The sequence below is a fragment of the Ictidomys tridecemlineatus genome, chromosome 15 (assembly GCF_052094955.1).
Source record: "Ictidomys tridecemlineatus isolate mIctTri1 chromosome 15, mIctTri1.hap1, whole genome shotgun sequence".
NCBI lineage: Eukaryota > Metazoa > Chordata > Mammalia > Rodentia > Sciuridae > Ictidomys > Ictidomys tridecemlineatus.
Window position 1 is genome coordinate 12,830,254 of NC_135491.1, and position 22,155 is coordinate 12,852,408.

The 22,155-nt window shown below is 49.7% G+C and overlaps 3 protein-coding genes across 7 annotated transcripts; 2 read left to right on the plus strand and 1 right to left on the minus strand.

Moving 5' to 3' along the window:
• Positions 1–5,239: 5,239 nt before the first annotated feature.
• Positions 5,240–6,717, minus strand: Erich4 (glutamate rich 4). Its single transcript, XM_021734014.3, has 2 exons — positions 6,527–6,717; positions 5,240–5,966 (listed from the first exon to the last, which is right to left on the minus strand). Exons 1-2 carry the CDS (start codon positions 6,698–6,700, stop codon positions 5,739–5,741), a joined length of 402 nt encoding a protein of 133 aa, XP_021589689.1. The 5' UTR covers positions 6,701–6,717; the 3' UTR covers positions 5,240–5,738.
• A 3,020-nt stretch (positions 6,718–9,737) lies between these two features.
• Dmac2 (distal membrane arm assembly component 2) lies at positions 9,738–17,328 on the plus strand. Of its 4 annotated transcripts, none has more exons than XM_078032008.1 (6): positions 9,738–9,807; positions 11,836–12,032; positions 13,438–13,518; positions 14,945–15,081; positions 15,185–15,347; positions 15,750–17,328. In XM_078032008.1, exons 1-6 carry the CDS (start codon positions 9,790–9,792, stop codon positions 15,874–15,876), a joined length of 723 nt encoding a protein of 240 aa, XP_077888134.1. In that variant the 5' UTR covers positions 9,738–9,789; the 3' UTR covers positions 15,877–17,328. The 4 variants fall into 4 exon arrangements, with proteins under 4 accessions (XP_077888134.1, XP_077888135.1, XP_077888133.1 ...); XM_078032007.1 differs by lacking the exon at positions 9,738–9,807 and adding an exon at positions 10,937–11,043; XM_078032009.1 differs by lacking the exon at positions 13,438–13,518.
• Positions 17,329–19,473: 2,145 nt separating this feature from the next.
• Positions 19,474–21,798, plus strand: B3gnt8 (UDP-GlcNAc:betaGal beta-1,3-N-acetylglucosaminyltransferase 8). Of its 2 annotated transcripts, none has more exons than XM_078032006.1 (2): positions 19,474–19,969; positions 20,367–21,798. In XM_078032006.1, the coding sequence occupies exon 2, from the start codon at positions 20,423–20,425 to the stop codon at positions 21,608–21,610; it is 1,188 nt and encodes a 395-aa protein (XP_077888132.1). In that variant the 5' UTR covers positions 19,474–19,969; positions 20,367–20,422; the 3' UTR covers positions 21,611–21,798. The 2 variants fall into 2 exon arrangements, with proteins under 2 accessions (XP_077888132.1, XP_005336523.1); XM_005336466.5 differs by having other exon boundaries at positions 19,476–19,969; positions 20,391–21,798.
• The last annotated feature ends 357 nt before the right edge of the window (positions 21,799–22,155 follow it).

Consider the following 22,155-nt stretch of genomic DNA (forward strand, 5'->3'; position numbering starts at 1 on the left):
GCTCCGGCTAGAAACTGGGAGGAGAACACCAGCTGTCATCAAGGGAGCGGAACTGGGACTGGGACAGTCACAGGATCCTAGGATCTATGGGAGGTGTGAAGTTTTGTGCCAGGAGACTGGGCTACCCATGCTTACACTGAGGAACAGTCTCCTTACCCTCCTGAGGACAGTGTGTTCATTTCTGGCAGCTGCCATAACAACGTACCACAAACTTGGTAGCTTGAAACAACAGGAACGTATTCGCTCACAGTTCTGGAGGCCAGAAATCCAAAATCAAAGCATCAACAGGACTGGGGCCTCCTGTGGCTCCTGGAGAGTCCTTGTACTGCCTCCTCCCGGGTGGGCCCACCTTGGCTTGGGACTGCTCTCTCCAGTCTCCGCCTCTCTCTTGACTCCTCTTCTGTGTGTCTTCTCCCCTTCTGCCTCTCAACTGGACACTAATGATTGGATTTAGGACTCACCCAGATAACCCAGGATGATCTCATCTCGAGACTTTCACTTTGTCATATGACAAAAAAAAAAAAAAGAAAAAAAAAGACTTCTTCCAAGCTAGGTGACATTCACACGTTCTGGACAAAATAAATTGGAATTCCTCCCCCTCCCCCCGACACACACAGCTTCTGGGAATGTAGAAGGGTGCAGTTCTCCGGGAAACAGTCTGGTAGGTCCTCAGGATCCTGAACGTGGAGTCACCACATGATACACGGTATATTTGACATGCAGGTCTTTGGGGTCATTAATCAGACTACCCCATGCTTTGCCTCCTGCTCTCCAGAACATGGAAAATCTACCCCCTTGGAAGCTCCCCGTGGGGGAACAGTAGGTCTCAATGCCCTCTCTAAGACTTCCAATGGACTCAAAACCTGGTCCCACCCCTCCCTGTCCAGTGGCTTCCTCAGCGGGTGAGGTTGCAGAGCTTGTGTTGGCGCCATCTGGTGGAACCAGAGCATCACTGCAGGTACGCGCCCTATAGAAGTAAGCCAGGCCCCCTGCGCACTTGGTAAAATTTCAAATTGTCATATTGAAACAGGCAAAAGGAAACAAGTGAAAATCTTCCAGAGAACGTATCCTATTTAACCCAATTCAAGACATTATCAATGCAACATGTAGTCAACAACAGCAAAAAAGCAACATATTATTTTACATGATTTTCTTCATACTAAATCTTTGAAACCCAGTGTGTGTTTTATGCTCATGGAACCTCTGAATTCAGAACAGCCACCTATCAAGTACTCAGTGGCCACACGTGCTGGTGGCTGTGGTACTGGACAGCACATCTCTAGAAATCCAAGTGGAAGGCACGAGGGGGTGGGGCAGGGCAGGGCTCTGAGGTGAGGGAGTCTGAGATGGAGGCAGAAGAGGGGAGCTTAAGGCAGGGTGGCCCCATATTGAGGTCAGGGCCTGGCTGTCCGGACCTGGTCTCCATGTGATCTCAGTGCCAGGTCCTATGGCCTGCAGGTGGGGGAAGTGCATACTCAGACCAGAGTTCCCTGCTGGCCGGTCTGAGCAAGCCCCAGTCTTGGCCAGCCTGGTCCCACCGGCCTGGTAGGTGCATCCTCGTCCTCCTGAAGGCTGCCTGCGCTGGGCTGCCTGCCCAGTCCAGCGTGGCACACACTGGGTAAGAGCTAGCGTCTGAGAGCACTGTCTTTTTCTACTAGCCGCCTTCTCTTTTCCCAGCATTTGAACAACACTAACAGTACTTTAAGCACTCACCAAATATTTGTAGAATGAATGAAAAGAGAGTCCCGGGCCCTGTGCCCAGCCTCCTACTCCACCTTACCAGCTGCTGTCATGTGTTGAGTCCTGTCTACACCCGGGCACTATGTCAACCACTTCCATTGAGTTATCCTTAAAACTCACCCAGCCCTGATTGGTGCTGACTCAGTCACTGCTGGATGCAGCTCAGTAAAAATGGTGCTGAGGACACTGCTGGTGGGGCCAGCCACCTTCACACTCCGTCTCCCCCCAGAGTTCACCGCCATGGCCCAGGCCATGGACCTGACCTCCTCATCTCTACAGGGTGACTCCCACTGCCTGGATGTAGCTGCCAAGACACCCCAGACTCCCCCAGTCTCTGTGGGGCATCTCTCCCCTTCCCTGGGTGCTGGGGTCTGATTCTAATGCTCTCCTCAGTCCCCATACAGCAGAGCTGCAGACCTGACTCAGGTTGACAAATGAGGACCAGGCTGGGGAGAAAGTCTGCCTTTGCCATTTTGCTATTGTCCCCAAAAGCTCCTGTGGGAGACAATTCGAGAGGGTTCAGAGGGAAATGATTAGGTTGCGAGAGCCATAAACTAATCACTGAATTAGTCCCTGATGGGATTAACTGAGTGGGGGCTGGGGTGTGGCTGGAGGAGGTGCATGGCCATGGGGTATGCACTTTGTACCTGGGGAATGGACTCTCTCTTTCCCTGCTTTCTGATCAAGAATCGAGCTGCTTCCCTCTGCCACACTCTTCCACCATGATGTTCAGTCCCACCTTGAGCCCTGAGGAATGGAGTCTGCTGTCTATGGATTGAGACCTCTGAAACCATGAACCCCCAAATAAACTTCTCCTCCTCTACAGTTGTTCTGGTTGGGTCCTTCAATCATAGCAGTGAAAAAGCTGACTAAAACGTCCACAGTTGGGTAAATTATAAAGAGGTTTGGCTGGGCCCAGTGGTGCATGGCTATAATCCCAGCAACTTGGGAGGCTGAAGCAAGAGGATTGAAAGTATGAAGCCAGTCTCAGCAATTTAGCAAGACTCTGTCTCAGAACAAAAAATAAAAATGGACTGGGTATGTCACTCAATGACAGAACACTGCTGGGTGCTCCTAATACCAAAAAAAAGAAAGGAAGGAAGGAAGGGAATTTATTTTGGCTCAAGTTCTGATCCAAGGTGGAGGGGCCACATCTGGTGATGGCCTTGTGGCTGAAAGAGTTCTGAGGTGGTGCAAAAATCACATAAATGTGTCCTGTGTCCTCGTCTTCCTCCCTCTTCTTATAAAGCTATTTACTGTTCAATCCCTGATGGCTTCCATCCTAATCACCTCCCCAAAGCCTCACCTCCAAACTTGGATTAAGTTTTCACCCTCTTAATATCTCACAATGGAGATAAACTCCAACATGAGCTTCAGAAGGGACACCAATACACAAACCAGCACTCTACCTAAATCCCCACCCCAGTCCTGGTCAAGAATCACATGCCCACGGGCTTCTGGGCTGCTGTCTATAGATGCTGTACATCTCCAGCAGGTGGAGGTGTAACAACACATTTGCAACTCATCTGGGATCACGTCTGTAAATCCTGCGTGCTCATCTGCCCCCATCCACATCCTATTTTTTTTTTTTTTTAGAGAGAGAGAGAGAGGGGGGATTTTTTTAATATTTATTTTTTAGTATTCGGCGGACACAACATCTTTGTATGTGGTGCTGAGGATCGAACCCGGGCCGCACACATGCCAGGCCAGCGCACTACTGCTTGAGCCACATCTCCAGCCCCACATCCTATTTTTAAACATCTGAAACAGAAATGCAGCAGGAATTACACTGTAACTTTTGGGGGCGTGGTTACCAGGGATTGAACCCAGGGTGCTTAACCACTAAGCCACACCCCTAGCCCTTTGTTTTTAATATTTATTTTTTAGTTGTAGTTGGACATAATATCTTTATTTTATTTTTATGTGGTGCTGAGGATCGAACCCAGGGCCTTGAAATGCTAGGCGAGCGCTCTTACTACTGAGTCACAATCCCAGCACCTCCCTGGTCCTTTTTTATGTTTTATTTTGAGATGGGGGCCTCGCTAAATTGCTGAGGCTGGCTTTGCACTGGAGATCCTCCTGCCTCAGCCTCCCGAGTCCCTGGATTACAGTGCCTGGTACTACACCATAATTCAAAATGTTCTAACAACCATACTTGAAAATGTAAAAGGAAATAGGTGGGGCTGAGGGCATGGCTCAGCGGTAGAGCATTCACCTAACATGCCAGAGACCCTGGATTCAATCTCCAGCATCACAATAAGAAAGAAAAGAAAGAGAAAGAAAAAAAGAAATGAAAGAAACAGGTGAATACACCCAACATCACCAAATCATATGGAGCAAAACCACAATAACACTTTATATCCATTAGGATGGCTATTACTACAAAAAAAGAAAGAAAAGAAAGATACACAGAGAAAATAATAAATTTTGGCAAGGATGTGGGGACACTGGAACCCCTGAGCCCTGCTGGTGGGAATTTAAAAAGGTGCTGGGTTTTTTGTTGTTGTTGTTGTTTTTTTTTTTTTAAAGAGACAGTTAGAGAGGAGAGAGAGAGAAAGAATTTTTAATATTTATTTTTTTTAGTTCTCGGTGGACACAACATCTTTGTTGGTATGTGGTGCTGAGGATCGAACCCGGGTCACACGCATGCCAGGCGAACGCAGTACCGCTTGAGCCACATCCCCAGCCCAAAAGGTGCTGGTTTGGTGGAAAGCACTATATTACTTCCCTCAGCAACTAAACACAGAATTTTCTAAGGGTCCAGCAATACCACTATGGGTGTGCACCCCAAAGAATTGAAACCAGGGACTTGAACAGACATCTGTACACCATATTCATATTATGCAGTATTATTTGCAATAGTCATAACAAATTGGAGGTAACCAATTTGTGTTGTGTCCAAACACAGATAAAATGGATAAACAAAAGATATATACCTACCTTCATATATATGTATATACCTATATATGTAATATATATACAATATATATTACAATATAAAATATATTACATATATACCTATATATATATACACACACTTATATACCATATATATGTATTATATATAGGTATATATATACCTATATACCATATATACCTATATATGTAATATATAGGTATATGAGTAATATATTATTATATATTATGTAATATATATTATGTATATGTAATAATATTCGGCCTTAAAAGGGTAGGGAATTTTGACAAATGCTACAACATGACATCATGCTCAGTGAAATAAGGCAGACACAAAAAGACAAATATTGTGTGATTCACTTGGATGAAGTACCTAGATTAGCAAGTTCATAGAGAAGGGACAGGATCATGTAGAGTTACTATTTAATGTTAGAGTTTCAGTTTTGCAAGATGAAGAGAGTTCTTGTGATAGTTACACAACCACAAGAATGTAACTAATGCCATCTAACCACATACTTTAAAATGGTTAACCCAATCAATTTTATGTTACTATTTTACCACAATAAAAAGTGAACAGGCAAGATTAATTTTAATAATATTTTATCCTAATATATTCAAAATATTATCATTTCAACATATAATCAATATTTTAAATTATTGAGATGTTTTACCTTCTTTTTATTACATGACCTTTTACATTTTGTGCATATTTTACACAAGGCACATCCCAATGTGAATCTACCATGTGTCAAATGCTCAACAGCCATGTTTGGCTGATGGCTACCACACTGGATGGTATTGACATTCACCTTAGTCTGCAAACATCTCCACCATATCTGTAAAGACTCACATCTCCACGGCCACACTTGAGGCTCTTCTGCAGCGTCTCTGTACACCTTCCACATCACCTGCATTCAAACCCGCCTACAGTCATAGGCCAATGCCTAGATCTCATCCCCAGACATCATCAGAGAAAGAACCAGCTCTGGAGTGCCCACTGGCTTCAAACTGGATTTGACCTGCAAATCTCCCCTCTCCTTTGCATAAATATATATCTCATTTGTGCATCAAACTAAAGCATCTCAGATAGTCATCTCAAAGTCAGGGAGGCGTGGGATTGGGAAGGAGGTCCCGGGGCATCCTTCCTCCTGCTTCCCCTGGGGCTCTTCCTCCTCCTCCGCTTCCTCATCGATGCTCTCCTCCTCCTCCTCTTCCAGGATGGCCACCAGATCCTCCTGCAGTGCCCCCATCTCTAGCCCCAGGCTGCACAGCTGGCCCAGCAGCTGGATATCCACACGGCGCAGCTTTCCCTGCGGGCAGGAAGGGGTATCAGGGGCATGCCACACCAGAGGGCAAGGGGTCCCACCAGGACTAGGGTGGAAGCAGGTCTCAGGTCCAGTCCTGGCCCACAGCACCTGGGCAGGTCCTCATTGTGCTCCTGGGTGCCATCCTGCCTGTCCTCCTGTCTCCTGATCTCAGTCTCTCTTTCCATTTCTGTCTCTCTTGTCTGCTTCCACTTTTCTGCCCATCTCTGTGTCTCTCCATGTCCAGGTCTCTCCCTGTCTGTATCTATTTCTGTTGCCCATGTCTGTACTCCTGCCATGGCTCTTCGCATCTCTCCCCACCCCTCATATTCAGATCCAGTCTGCCTCTCTGTTCCAGGATCTCTGATTTGCACCTGCCTCTCTGTCTCTATCTCCATTCCCCTTGCAATGTCTCTGCTTCTCCCTCCACCTCTGCCTCCAGTTCTCATTCCTGTCTCCCAGCTCCTGTCTCCCAGCCTCTGGCCCTTTCTACTTCACCACCATCACTCACTCACTTATTCATTCTCTCTCTCCATCTCTTGTCCCTCAAATCCATCCTCACTCACCAGTTCCTCCCAGATCCACAGCAGACTCTCCTTGGCACCTCCAGGTTCCTCCCCTGGGGACAGAAGGGTCTGTCCAGGGCTCCCCTCTGGGGGGGGTCCCCTCAGGGCCTGGGGTGGTGGGCCCAGCCCAGGGGGCTCCAGTCCCGCCTGCTTCAGCTGCATCCACAGCTCCATAGTCTAATCAGTGGCTGCTAGGAGGAGGAAGTAGCAAGGTTCAGGGTGACTCAGTGTCCTGGGGAGTCATGGGGTTGGGGGAGGAAAGGGCAGTGTGGGGGGTGCTGGCAGACACATCCCAAAGTCCATTCTTCAGTGAGAATCAGCTGGCTGTGGAGTTTTTTTTTCCTCCCTCCTGAATTCCTACCTCAGCTCTCACATGGTCCAGCCACAACCTCTCTGGGAAATCAAACTCTACCTTCCTGCCTCTTCTCAGACCAGACCACCCACAGGTGCTGGGTGTTTGTGGATACTGTCTGCCCTGCCTCTCCTGCATCCTCCCACCTCTCCAGTCCCTCTTTCTCAGTCTTTTCCTAAATTACATCACCTGACCTCTTGTGTGCCCACAGATTGGTGGTCCTTACCTGTCCCCCGGCTCTCGCCATCCCAGGGCTTGCCTAAGGGTCCCTTAGTGTCCAGACTGCTATCCATAACAGAGTGGCCAATGTTGCTGGCCCTGGACTTGCCTGCATCAGGGTGGCCCTGCTGTGGAAAAGACTAGGGAGTTCTACAGGCGTCCCTCTGCCTCTCTTTCAAACCCAAAGTTTTATAAAATTCCACTGAGAAGTCAATGGTTCCCAAGTCCCTGACTCAGTCCCAACCTCCTTCCTGAGCTCAGACCCCACTCAGCAGCTCCATATGGATGTCAGACATCTCAAGGTCAACATGGCCAGAACAGAACTCTCAAATGTGAACTACCAGACAAGATTAATTTCCTGTTGACACTGTGGAAAATTATCACAATCTTGGTGGCTCAAAACAACAGTTATGGGCTGGGGTTGTGGCTCAGCAGTAGAGCGCCTGCCTAGCATGTGTGAGGCCCTATGTTCGATCCTCAGCACCATGTACAAATAAATAAAAAATAAGGGTGTTGTGTCCACCTACAACTAAAACATATATATTAAAAAAACCCAGTTATTTATTCTCTTACTATTCTGGAGATCAGAAGTCTAAAGTGACTGGTGAATAGGGCTGGTTCTCTCTAGAAGGTCCAGGGGAGAATCTACTCCCAAGTCTTTTCCAGCTTCCAGAAGCCACGGCCTTCCTTGGCTCACAGCCCCTTCTTCCTTCACTCTAACCTTTGCCTCCACCATCCTGTCTCCTACTGACTCTGATCTTCCAACCTGCCCAGTGGAATCTTGTGGGTATATTGGTCCTACTGATTATTCGTAAAATCCCCCCCTCTCAAGATTCTACTTCACTTAGGGCTGGGGTTGTGGCTCAGTGGTAGAGCACTTGCCTAGCACTGGGTTCAATCCTAACACCACAATAAATAAATAAATAAATAAATAAAATAAAAGTATTGTGTTCTTCTACAACTAAAACAAAAATTAAAAAAAAAAAAGATTCTACTTTACATCTGCAAAGTCCCATATAAAGAGCTACTGTCACAGGTTCAAGGATCACAAAACATAAATATCTTGGAGGTAGAAGCATTATTCAGCTTATCATCTCCACCTTCCCCAATCTGCTGCTTCTCTAGTTTCCTCATCTCCATAAGGGACACCCCAATCTTCTTATTTTCTCACGCTGTTGGCATGACCATCAAATAGATTCAAAATCTGAGCCTTTCTCACTATCATCACTGCCTAGACTATTGCAATAGCCTCTTTACTTGTTCCTCAACCTATTATATCCGATTTCCACCTGGCAGAAATGATCTTTACAAAACTTGGATAAGATTTTGACACTCTCCTCACTGGGAACAGAATAAAATCCTACTGGGCCTGCAGTCAGCCTTCTGTCCACCTCTCTGACCCAGTCTCTACCTCTCTCTGCAAGCTGATTCCCACATAAGGGCCTTTACACTAGCTATTATTTCTACCTGAAACACTTTTCCCCTAGACCTTGGAATGAATGGCTGTTTTCTTCCTTATCATTACTTCCTTTTTTTTTTTTTCTTTTTGGTACTAGATATTTTACCACTGAGCTACACCCCCAGTCCCTGCCCTTTTTTTTAGCCCTAGATTTTTTGCAATTTTTAATTTTTTTATTTCATTTTGTTTAGTTTTAGATGGACACAATACCTTCATTTATTCTTTTTTAATGTGGTGCTAAGGATTGAACCCAGTGCCTCATATATGCAAGTGCTCTACCATTGAGCCACAATCCCAGCCCATCCTCAGTTCTTTTTTTTTTTTTTTTTTTTGAGAAAGGATTTTGCTAAACCGCTGAGGCTGACCTCCAATCTACAATTCTCCTACCTCAATCACCTGAGTTGGTGGGATTAAGGCATGCTCACCACTCCTGGCTCACTTCCATCATTAATGTCACCTCTTCAGAAAGGCATTTTTGCTGATGGCTCCATGTCCCAGTCACTGCCTATTATATTTATGAAAACACTGTTTTTATCTACTTCTTATCAAACACTATCTGACTTGATCTTGCTTATTCATTTGCTTCTTATCTATCCTCTCCCCAGCTGGAATTCTGACTCCCTGAGAAGCTGGATTGGTCCTGATCACCAAGGTAACTTCAGCACTCAGAACAGTACTTAACACCCCACAGTAGTGCTCAGGAAGTATCTGTGGAATGAGAGAATGAAAACTTCTATGCACAAGACTTCCCACTGAATCTTTAAGCGATCTAGGCTTGACCTCCAAAATAGGTTGAACACTTCACAATATCAGTATTGAGATCTGATCTCAGTTTCTTACCCTTATGTCTGACCTCATCACCCACTCCACCTTCCCCTAGCTTGACTCCGGTTTAAATAAAAAAGGAAAAAAAAAAAGACACAATCTGTTTTTTAGCCAAATTATTCTGAAGAGAAGGAAATCAGGGAACTGCAGCTGCAGTCTAAGGAAGTGAATTTACAGCTTTTCTAGGGACAGGAAGGACTGTCCAGCTTTCCTAGGGAAGGACATGTAGAGTTCCATTTTTCAGGTCCGTGGAGAAAGTACTCCAAGAAAGCAATCCTTAAAAACGAGTAAGCTAAAAATCAGAATGCGCCTTTAAGAGGGTGTGGCCACAAGAGAACTCATTTGCGACTGAAAGGGGGGGCGGGAAAAGAAAAGACCGGCCCCTTCCGACTACGTAAACCCGGCAAGATGGCAGCGCCCAGGTCGGTAAGTGACCGGGCCTCCTAGAGCTCCCGAAATTGAAGTCCGCTCTACAGCCTCCACCCTCGGGCCCTTTGTCACCCTCGGGAGCCCGGTATAAGGGAAAAGAGGCATCTCCCGCTAGGCGTTGGGTCTCACATCGGGAGTGTACCTCAGGGGGTAGGGGGCAGGGGGCAGAGGGCAGGAAGGATCCGGGGAGCCTCAATCGGCGGCGGCGGAGTTTTAGGGAGCAAATGGGAGGGCACTTGGCGAGGGCAACCAATGGGAATGTGTGCCTAGCCAATCAGACTGAGGGGTACGACTGATCGCACAAGGAGCCAATGAGCATGCGGGGGTGGGTTCTGGGGGGGGGAAGAGCTCTGGGAAGGTTTTGCCTGAGAGTTAGGGATTGGGTTCGAGGGTGGAGCCCGGAGAATAAGTCTGAGGGAAATTTATGGAGATTTAGTAATTTTGGTAGAAAAACCAATGGTACCATGAGGACAGAGTTAGGAATGAAGATGTGAATTGGGGAGTTCCAGTGAAAAGAATCTGAGGGAAATTACGGGATTTGCGGTAGTCGTTAAGAGAATTTAAAGAATTGGGTAAAAATCAAGGAATGAATTCAGGGAAAATTGTCAGTTTCAGAGTTTTTAGAGGAGCCGGGCGCAGTGGCGCAAGTCTGTAATCCCAGCGGCTCAGGAGACTGAGGCCATTGGATCGCGAGTTCAGAGCCAGCCTCAGCAATTTAGCTAGGCCCTAAGCAACTAAGCGAGACCCTTTTTCTAAATTTAAAAATATGAAAAAGGGCTGGGGATGTGGCTCAGTGGGTAAGCGCCCCTGGCTCAATACCTGGTGCGCGCGCACGCGAAGGTTTGGATAAAAGGGAGAATGAGCGATTTTGGTTACAGAAGAAATTTTAGCCCAGCGCAGAGGGTGCACACCTGTGATCCCAGCGACTGAGGAGGCTGAGGCAGGAGGATCAGAGGCTCGAGACCAACCTGGGGGTTTAGCAACCCCGTCTCAAAATATAAATTTTAAAAAGGACCAGGGATGTAGCTCACTGGCAGAACGCCCCTGGTTCAACCCCCAGTACTGCAGAGGAGACTTTGAAAGGGAAATCGAAGGGTTGCGGGGGGGGGGGGGGGGGGGGGGGGGGGGGCTTCTCTTGTGGGCATGCACCTCCATTTTTCAGACCTTCTCTTAAAGGCACATACATTTTTTGGTATTCTCGGGTTTAGGGAGCGCCCAAGTGCTCTGTCCATGGTAAATTAAAGAGATAAATTTAAAAGGGAGGTCTGGGGCTATAGTTCATTGATAAAGTGTTTGCTTAGCACTCCCCAAGGCCCTGGGTTCAATGCCCAGTACTAACATAATAAAATTAATTAAGATTATATTTCAGTGGAAAGAAAAGGGTCAATCAGGAAGATTCCAGGGAGAATTGGGTAAAACTAACGGGCAATTTGTCAGAAATTAAAGGAGTCAGACAATTGAGGTTTTTAGAGAAAAACAGAACTTGGTGGAAGAATTTGGAAAAAAACAGAATATTTGTCTAAATCAAGGAGAAAATTTAAGATTGATTAAAGGAAGAATTTGGGGGGCTGGGGATGTGGCTCAAGCGGTAACACGCTTGCCTGGCATGCGTGCTGCCGGGGTTTGATCCCCAGCACCACATACAAAACTAAGATGTTGTGTCCACCGAAAACTAAAAAAATATATATATATATATATATATATATATATATATATATATATATATATAAAATTCTCTCTCTCTCTCTCTCTCTTTAAAAAAAATAAAGGAAGAATTTGGGGAGACCATGGGGAAATTTTTGGAATCCCAAAGAGTTTTATATTTTTCTCTTGGTGCTAAGGATTAAACCCAGAGCTTTGTGCCAATGAAGCAGGTGCTCTATCACGGAGCTTCATCCCCAGCTCAGAATTGGGAAGTTCTGAAAGGAGAACTTTCAGGAAACAAGGGATTGAGGTTCATGGAACAAGAAGGGAGGGGAGGTCCAGCTCCAGACCCAGCCTCTCTTTCCCTCTTCCTCTCCCCAGTTCCTGTGCCTGCTGGCCCCAATATATAATGGAGGTACTAGGGGCATCCATGGTCTGAGTGGGGCAGTGCCCCGGGAGGGCAGTCAGAGGGAGAGAAGGACACTACTCCAGTTCCTGACTGACCATTTCTACGATGTGGAGGCTCTGAGACAGTACTTGCTCCAGAGGAAGATAGCAAAGGTGCACAAGGAAAATCGGTGAGAACCTGCAGCCTGCAAGACCCTGCCTGCTAATCAGGCCTCACCAATAAGAGCTTCACTCCTGCCCTGCTGCTCCCAGCCAGCACCAGGGCTTCCCTACCACTGTTGCATCTTCATATCCCGCCCACACCCTCCTCAAGGCACCTGCTGCCACCAGCTCCACTTGGGGGATCTACCTGGCCTCACACCTAACATGGCTAGAATAAACCTTTCATTTCTCCTTAAATGAACCTGCTCACCTCTAAGCCTTCCTCATCACAGGAACTGGTGCTACTGACATTCAGACTGATTTTTAAGGAATCCTCTTTACTCTTAGCTTCTCCGCCCTCCACATTCAGTGCAGCAACATTAGAATATTCCAGGTGTGGTCACCGCCACTGTTTATAATGTCAGGTCACTGTGGTCATCTCTTGACCTTTAATATGTTCTCAGTTACAGTCTACAAAGCAACCAAAGGACCCACAAGAAAGTAAAATATAAACCATCACCACCTGCCTAAAACTCCAAGTGGTTTTTGACTAACTAAAGTAAAAGCCCCATCTCCAAGGCCCTAAGACCTGGCTGCCATGAGCTTTGAGACCCCTCCCAGGGACTCCTCTCACCCCCACCTACAAGGCCTCCTTGTTGCTATGAACCCAGCCATTGAAATTCAAGCCTCTGAGCTTGGCTACTCTGCTCCTTAGGCCTGGCAGGCCCTGGCCTTGACCTTCTCATTCCTTCTCACTATTCAAGTCTGCCCAATCTCACTGCCTCCAAGAACTGTCTTTTTTATTATTATTACTTTTTAGTTACAACACAATACTTTTATTTTGTTTATACTTACCTCACACATGCTAGGCGAGTATTCTACCCGCTGAGCCACAAACCCAGACCCAGTCTTTTTAATTTTTAATTTTTTAAAAATATTTATTTAGTTGCAGATAAACACACAGTATCTTTATTTATTTTTATGTGGTACTGAGGATCAAACCCAGTGCCTCACATATGCAAGGCAAGCATTTTACCATTGAGCTACATACAGCCCCAGCCCCCACTAGAACTGTCTTTTAACACCTAAAACTAAACCAGTCTCCACCAGTATAGCCCCTGACCAAGCCACTCCCTGTGGGTGTCCACCGTGACTTCTTTTCATCATTGTGTTGGTACTCTGCCATTTGTGGTTATTTCCTAGAGTGTCATCTATCTCTTCTTTTCAGATAGCTCAAAAAGGAAGGTCAGGGATGGTTATCTGCTGTGGTCACCACTGTGCCCCCAGTGCCCAGCATTTAATGGTCATTCAATAAAGATTCACAGCCCGGTGTGTTTGCCTAGTGCTCTGGACTCTGCCCCTCTCAGCAGCACTGGGGTATGGCGAGGGGTGCGGTGCTCTCAGGCTTTACCTTTACTACCATTTTCTTGGCAGATCCCTCGCCCACATCCAGGAGAAATATGGCCCGTACATCGCAGGAGCCTTCTTTGTCCTGAAGCAGGGAGGTGCAGTCAAGTATGACAGCAAAGGTTTCCGTTGTGGGTTGGGAGGGGCAGCAGGGTTCCGATACCAGCCTCTGCAGTCAAATGGGCTTTCCTGTGTACCAGTTTTTGCCACCTAGTGGCTGTGGGGTGTGGGACCTGTTCCTGGGCTTCTGTTGTGTCATTTATAAAATGTGATTGATGATTGTAGCTAATCAACAAGGTTTACAGTAAGGGCTGGAATTCTGTAGTCTAAACATCTGTAATGAGACCTTGCATAACATGTGCTCAATAAAATTGGTTAGTCACTGCTATAGTCTCAGCACCTACTCAGGAGGCTGAGGCAGGAGGATTGCGTGAGCCTGGGAGTTCAAGGCCAGCCTGAACAGCATAGCTAGACTTCATCTCAAAAAGAAAATAGTTTTTCTTTTTCTCGCTCCCTCTCCCCACTTGATTCTCCTTCCCTTTCTCCTCCTTCCTGATATTTTTTCCTTCTTTTTGGAAAAATAGTTCCCGGAAGATTCATCTAATCCTCATGTTTGTTTCATTTGAAAAGCTTACCTGACCAGGCACAGTGGTGCACACCTGAAACCCCAGCAACTCAGGAGGCCAAAACAGGAGGATTGCAAGTTTAAGACCAGCCTGGGTAACTTTGCAAGACCTTGTCTCAAAATAAAAAAAAAAAGCACTGGAGTTGTAGCTCAATGATAGAGCACTTGTCTAGGACATTGAAGGTACTGAGTTCAATCCTCAGCACCACATAAAAGTAAATAAATAAAGGTATTGTGTCTGTCTACAACTAAAAATATATATTTAAAAAAAAATAAAAGGAGCTAAGGATGTAGCTCAGTAATGAAGCACCCCAGGTTCAATCCTCAGTACTGCAAAAATTTTAAAAAATAAACAACTTGGACCTAGTCTGAGCACTTCCTTGAGCAACCTCCTTAGGACAGTCTGGAATGCCTGTAACCATTGACCATCTACAAGGACTGATGCACCTAGCTCTGTGCTCATATGTTATCTGTATTCCCTAGGCCTCTCAGCCTCCAGGTGTGTGAGCCTGGACAAGCATTCCATCTGTGTTGGAATTGTCATGGGATCCAACAAGGCCCTCGCCGTGAGGCTCTCAGCACAGGCTGATGTGTATACCGGAAGTGTGTTAGTGCAGTCGCTTTATCATAGGGGCAAGGGAGGGTTCTGGGGAATTGGAAACATCAGTATCAGTACTCCCTCCCTCTCCCCCCTCCTTTGGTACTGAAATTGAGCCAAGGGGTACTTTACCACTGAGCTACATATATAGCCCTTTTTATTTTTTTGAGACCGGGCCTTGCTAAGTTGCTGAGGACCTCACTAAACTGCCGGCTGTCCTTGAACTTGTGATCCTCCTGCCTCACCCTCCTCAGTTGCAGGAATTATAGGCTTGCACTGCCACCCCTGGCTTCCCTCCCTCTCTTCTGCAGGTTTCAGGACCATGAGTGGATCAAGTCGGATAAGCGTGGCCATTTCTTCCTTGAGTTCTTGAAGTTACAGACAGTGCCTGTGCAGGCTGTGGACGCCAGTGGCTGTGCCATCAACTACGACGGCCTGGACAACCTCTGTGAGGGGGCAGAAAGGGAAGGGGTCGGAGGGCCTCTGCATCTTCCTTTCTGGTGGTAGGCTCCAGACAGCCCCTGCTACCCTCCTGCCTTCTCCCACTACAGTGCCCCTGAAGGAGCTCCAGTCCCTGTCGCTGCAGCGCTGCCCCAATGTGGACGACTGGTGTCTCAGCCGCCTCTACCTGCTGGCCGGTTCACTGCAGGAGCTCTCACTATCAGGGTGTCCCCACATCTCTGAACGGGGCCTTGCCTGCCTCCACCACCTCCAGTAAGACCTCAGCTCAGCCTGGGCCCTGCCCTAGGGCATCTCCCACCCGACCCTGATGCTGGAGAGAAAGTGGGGAGGGAGCAATTTTGGGCTGTCCCTATACCCTAAGGTTGTGGGGTAGGTATGGATGAGCAGTCGCAGCACATGTCTGGAAGAATTAAAATGATGGTTTTCTTTTAATGAAGCCTTCATGGTATTTACACTAATGCAGAACAATGTATACTTAACCAGGGATTTCATGGGCTTACTATAATAAAGTTTTGAGATCGGGGTTGTAGCTCAGTGGTAGAGCACTTGCCTAGCCCTAGCCATTCACGCCTGGGTTCCATCCCCAGAAAAAAAAAAAAAAGCTACTGTAAGCACACACATGCTGTCCTCATGCAGTGCCCTTCTTTCCCTCAGGAACCTTCGCAGGCTGGACATCTCAAACCTCCCAGCTGTGTCCTACCCAGGCCTCACTCGGATCCTGGTGGAGGAGATGCTGCCCAACTGTGAGGTCCTGGGGATGGATGAGGACCAGGCGCTGTAGCTGAGGCTGGAGGAGCAGCCTCAGGACTCGGCCAGCCCCAACCCTGCCTGACCTCAGCCCACTCTGCTCTCCTGTGGATGGCAGCAGGCTGGTGGAATGTGTGATGGCGCCCACACTGCGACTTGCAATGGGGATCCTGCAGCAGGGAAGAGGGCCTGGCAGGTCCAAGGGCGTGAGGTCAGGTGTTTATTCCCAGCTGCCTTTGGCTGGCAGTCAGGGTTCTTGTCACCCTGTCAGGCACTCCTTTCCACACACTGCTCCTTCCCCTGCCTCTAGGGCCTGGTGAGATAAAGGCTCCCAATCAGTAGGACAGGGAGCTGTCCTCGCCCCATGCATGGCTCAGTCTTGTCAAGAGGCCTCTCCCAAGCTGTCCCACATTTGAGTATGTGGCCGTCTCTTGCAGGGACCCTGACATGGGGTGCTGCAAGCACTTGACTGTGGGAAGCCATATCTGACACGTGATTGGGTGGCTCCCGTTAAGGGTCCGAGGCGTTCTGGCTGTGTCAGAACTTTCCCGGCCCTTTCCTGATGAGAGAGCCCATCCGTGTGGGGGTGTGCCTGACCACTGACCCCGGGGGCCCAATCACTGACCCTGACCTTGGAGTGCAATCCCCCCTCAACCTTCATTGGATGGAATTCTCCCCTGAATCTCTTGTTCCCCAATAAAAAGCTACTCCCAGGCTTGTTCACTCTCTCTCTCCTGCTAGCCCTGAGTAATCCTTGCTGCCCTGCTGGGTGGTTAGAGGAGGGAACCAGAGAGGGGAGCCATCTCAGACCCGGCAATAGAAATAAGGTAACTGAGTCTGTGTGTTTTATTTCGATCTCATCTAGCTAACTTTATGCCTAGAACCTCATTAATGAAACCATTGTGCAGGCCGTATGGTGGACTTGACAGCAGTGGCTCTCCCCAGTGCAGGGCTGGTCAGCTTACAGCAGCATGTCCAGCATCCCTGGCCCACACTTACTGAAAACCAGTACCACCTGAACTCCCACAGTGTTGCCAGTAATTGATTTATTGATTTTGAGCTCCAAATTCAACTCTTCTGCCTGCTCTGTGAAAATGAAGCTGAGCTTTTAAACTATTTTCCTTTGCCAACTGGCAGGACAGACTTCCCGCCAGAGGGTGCTGGAGGAATAAATACTCCAGGAGGAGAGGCCTGTGCTCTGCTGTACCTACAGCTTACCTGCTCCAGGTCTTGGTCTTGCCGGGCTGGTGGCTTCCCCCACACTCAGCTCCTGGAGAGCCATGTGGTCCACAGCCTCCTCTGGTGCCCACCCCCTCCTTCAGTGGTCTCACAGGGGCCTCCGTTGATGCTTCTCTGTGAATAACTCCCCAGCACTCCGGATGGGCTTCTGGTCAATTCGGAGGCAGTTTACCAATGAATTCCTTGTGATCCCAATTCACTGCTGAGATCAATAATTCTTTATATTAAACTTTGCCTGTTGAAATTACTGTGTGGTTTCCTCTCCTGATTGGATCCAGATGGATGCAGAATCTGTCTGCAGTTTCTCAGGACACCCAGACTCCTAAATAGAGTTTTGGGATTGGTTTGGTTGTAGCTTTGGGCTTAAGCTAAGCTCCTTGCTGATGGGAAACAGGTGGCATCAGAGCCCTGGCATCACCTATGGTGATCCAGCATGATGAGCTGCCAACTGAAACACGTGCGTGGGAGCCCCGGTGGCTGCTGGGCTTGAAAGCTGTGACAGTTGGGAGAATTCTAAACAGTAAGATGTTGATGGATTCTTGGGAATGCCTTTAAGTGCTTACAGATAATGACAAGCCTAATATGTCACATCTAAGAACTAGAGAGGTTTCATTATAGCACCAAAAGCTATAATGGTCATCTGTTGGACCCAGAGTAAACAGATCTCAAAGCGTCAAGTTACTCAAAGACTCCTTTACCAGTGCCAAGAGATCTATCAACCTGCCTATGCTTGGAAAATGTGTGATGACTAGGGATCCTCACTTTGAAAGGGGGCATCCATTAATAAGACTTACAAGTGTTCCCCTGCTGCCCCACATCCATAAATGCCAAGGGTCAAATCTCAGCTTGCTCTAGGGGAACAGGTACCTACCAGGATACAGGAAGGAACAGCTTACATACCATAGAACAAGACTGCAAATATATGTGTAGTTGGAAACTTGGGAAATGTGTGCAGGAATGGATTTTAAGTGTGTCAGAACAATGAGGGTGGTTCTGACACTAGTAGGGGCTTTGACATTTGCAAGGTGAGCACACTTACCAGAGATGCCTGATTTAATGGGTTACTTTGTGCAGCAGGGGTGGTTCTAACAGTTCTTGGTTGGCTGACTGGAACTTGGACCCAAAAGTAGCCTACAATAAAGAGGCTGAGACTAGAACTTCCCTGGCATAATATAGAGGCAAGGAATCCAAAGGCTTAGTTAGGGAGACGGACACACCAGGTTGGAGTGATCACATTGGATCTGCACGGCCACCTTCAACTGCAATCCTCAAGTAGACACCTCTTATTAACAGACTAATCCTGCATTTCTTCAATCCCAAATTTAGTTAATCCTGTTAATATCAAACTTTCCCTGTTCCAACTGCTATGTGGTTTCTCCTCAATGGACCCAGAATGACGCCCCAGGAGAGGGGCTCTGTGTGAGATGAGCAGGAGTTCAGGGGGCTTGACCTCCTCTTCTGACCCCAGGTGAGGCAGGCTGGCCCTGCCTGGCCCCTGGCCATCCTCCTAGTAGTAGCTTTATTCCACTGGCATTCACCACTTCCACCCCACTCTCTTCCTCCAGCTGTTCCATTATTCAAACCTTAGGGAGGAAATCAGAGCTGGACAGATAACAAGCTTCTGCTGCTGACTGGGTTCCTGACAAACTCTGGACAGTATCTCTCCAACCAGGTGGGGTGAAGAGGTCAGCCCCAAGGTCCCAGGAGACAGTGGGACAAGGAAGCCCCACCTATTCCCTCCCTAGATAGCTGGCGCAGCCCCAACAGCAGAGGTCCCTGGAGGACAGGGTGTAAACACAGGCAGACACCTTTTCTAGTCCCAAGGGCTGGACCTGAGTGATGCTGAAGTCACTGCAGCGAGGGAGGGGCAGGCACCAGGGCAGCTGGCCCCAGGACTGGGTGAAGGCCTTAGGAATTGCTTACAGGCCTCCCTTTGGGTGGGTGGCCTAGGCGAAGAGGGGGGAGGTTCTCTTGGCTTCCTGTGTGCTCCCCCATCACCCCTACTGCCCTTCACTTAGCTCCCCTTCACCTGGTCCTTCTCCCTTGTTCCTCTTCGCTGGTTCCTTACAGGCTCCCTTTACCTCTCCAGGGTCAGTCTCCACCTTCCAGTTTCCTGCTCCCAGTCCTCCACCCACAGCCCTCAACCTTGGCTCCTGCAGGGGCTTCCTAGCCAACCCATGTCCATTTCCCTGCTCCACGCCCTCCAGGGCACCTTCCCCATCTTCTCCTGGCTCTCTCATCTCTGTCTCCCTCTTTTCTCTCTTCCTGACTCCTGGCCGAGGTCTCCCTGGCTGTCTTTCTCCCCCCTTGATGTCCCGCCTCCTCCCTTCCAGGCCAGTCCCCACCCCTACCCCGACTACAGGCGCAACAGCAAACATCCATATCTCTGGCGGCTGATCCATCCCCACTCAGCACATTCACACCGCCTCTGGGCTGTGGCCTCAAGCCAGCCCCTGGCCTCCCTCCCCATCTTTCCTCTTTGGGACTCTTCCCTCAGGGTCATTCTGACACCACCCAGTCCTTGGCCTCACCCTCTCCTGGACTCTCTCCCCTAGGCTCCTGAACCACCCCTCCTGGGCCTCACAGGGTCCCGTCTGTTGCTGTGGCCACCCCTGCACCTTTCCCCCTGTCTCACCAGAAAACCAGCCCTAACACGCAGGGAGGCTCATCTCCCCTTGGGCCTCCCCCGCCTCCCCACTCCCTCCTCCCTCAGCCCCGCCCCGGCCCCTCCCGGCCCCTGGGGCCCTCCAGCCTCCAGCTCCCGCCCTGGCTGGGCTGGGCTGGGCTGGGCTGGGCTGGCAGCCTGACGACACTCAGGCAGGGGCAGCACCGAGAAAACCTGACCAGAGGCCCGGCCGCGCCGGAGCTGGTGGGAGCCAGACCAAAAGGTACAGAGGAGACAGATCCCGGGTCCCCCAACCCTGTCCCTGGAGTAGTGTTGCTGGGAGAGGGAGGCTGGGTTTCTGAGCAGTGAAAGGAACCCCCCCAGCCAGCTGGGGATCAAGTGATCCTGATTCCCGGGAAGAATGGAGAGAAGAGGAGGTAGGAATGGTGACCAGTGGAAATGGGGACTAGGTCACCTCCAGGGCTTTTAGGAAGGTGGAAAAAGAATGGGATTGGAATGGAGGGGAAAGTCCCCAGGCCAGTTGGGTCCCTGGCAGGCTGGGGGTGACCTGTTGGGGTCAGAGAAAGAGAGAAGCCATTACAGGGTTGGCTAAGACATACTGAGGCAATTTGCCTGGGGCCCGGCCGGGCCCTCTCTAGAGGCTGGTCACACCTCTGTAGCTTCCCTGTGGCTCCCTTTTGCAGCTCCCTCGGCTGCCCCTTCCCTGGGCCAGGTCATGCGCTGCCCCAAGTGTCTGCTCTGCCTGTCAGCATTGCTCACGCTCCTGGGCCTCAAAGTGTACATCGAGTGGACCTCCGAATCCCGGCTTAGCAAGGCCTACCCAGGACCCCGGGGTACACTGTCAGGCCCCACATCAGCCAGCACTGAGCCCACCCTGCCTGCCAACCTCTCAGCCCGCCTGGGCCAGACTGGCCCACTGCCTTCAGCTTATTGGAACCAGCAGCAGTGGCGGCTGAGAGCCCTGCCCAGTGAGAACAGTGCTGAGGCAGGGGGCTGCCAGGCTTGGGGAGCTGCTGCTGCTGCTGAGATCCCAGACTTCACCTCCTACCCTGAGGACCTCCGTCGCTTCTTGCTGTCAGCAGCCTGCCGGAGCTTCCCACAGTGGCTGCCTGAAGGCAGCCAAGTAGCCAGCTGCTCAGACACTAACGTCCCCTTCCTGCTGTTGGCTGTCAAGTCGGAACCAGGACGCTTTGCAGAACGACAGGCCGTGAGGGAGACGTGGGGCCGTCCAGCTCCTGGGATTCGGAGGCTTTTCCTGCTGGGGTCCCCAGTGGGTGAGGGGGGGCCCGACCTGCGCTCACTGGTGGCCTGGGAGAGCCGTCGCTACAATGACCTGCTGCTCTGGGATTTCCTTGACGTCCCCTACAACCGGACGCTCAAAGACCTGCTGTTGCTGGCCTGGCTGGGCCACCACTGTCCGGAGGTGAATTTTGTCCTGCAAGCTCAGGACGATGCTTTTGTACACATGCCCGCCCTGCTGGATCACCTGCAGGCCCTACCGCCCACCTGGGCCCGAAGTCTCTACCTGGGTGAGGTCTTCACCCAGGCCAAGCCCCTCAGGAAGCCTGGGGGACCCTTCTATGTGCCCGGGTCCTTCTTTGAAGGTGGTTACCCAGCCTATGCGAGCGGGGGTGGCTACGTCATCGCGGGGCGCCTGGCTCCTTGGCTGCTGCAGGCGGCAGCCCGCGTGGCACCCTTCCCGTTCGATGATGTCTACACAGGCCTTTGCTTCCGAGCCCTGGGTCTAGTGCCACGGACACACCCAGGCTTCCTCACAGCCTGGCCGGCAGACCGCACCACAGACCCCTGTACACTCCGAGACCTGCTGCTGGTGCGGCCCCTCAGCCCCCAGGACAGCATTCGGCTCTGGAGACAGCTGCAGGAGCTGCAGCCGCAGTGCTGAGCCTCGTGAGGAGAAAGGGCTAACCTGGTCTGCCCCCGCCCCCAGGCCTTGGTGTGAGGGTGCAGGTCCTGGATCTTGGACTGCTTGAGCCACTCCTGGGCACTCTCTGTCCAGGGGACTGGACAGAAAGGATGAGGCAACAGCTTGTTTTTGTCTACCTTTTGTTTTTGAAAAATATGTACTCCCCACTCTGAGGCCTCAAATGGTTTTTGCATTTGTGGGGCCGCGGGGTGCAACGAAGCAGAGCTCAGCTGCTCTTGGACCTTCACTGTAGACACACCCCTTCCTGGAGTGGCAGATCTGATAGGTATCCTGGTCTCTTTACTGGACACTAAGCTTGAGCTATCCCATGGGAGAGCAGAGGACCATCTCTGGAGGGCCTCCCACCACCCCAGCCATCTGCCAAACCTGACCCTCCAGCCTGTGGAAGTTGCAGGGGAAGCAAATATCTCAACAGCATTGTCCTTACATATCTAATGTGTAGAAGCCGGGTGTGTCCCAGATTAGTCATGTTGGACCCTCCCCTGATCCCCAAACTCCAGGTA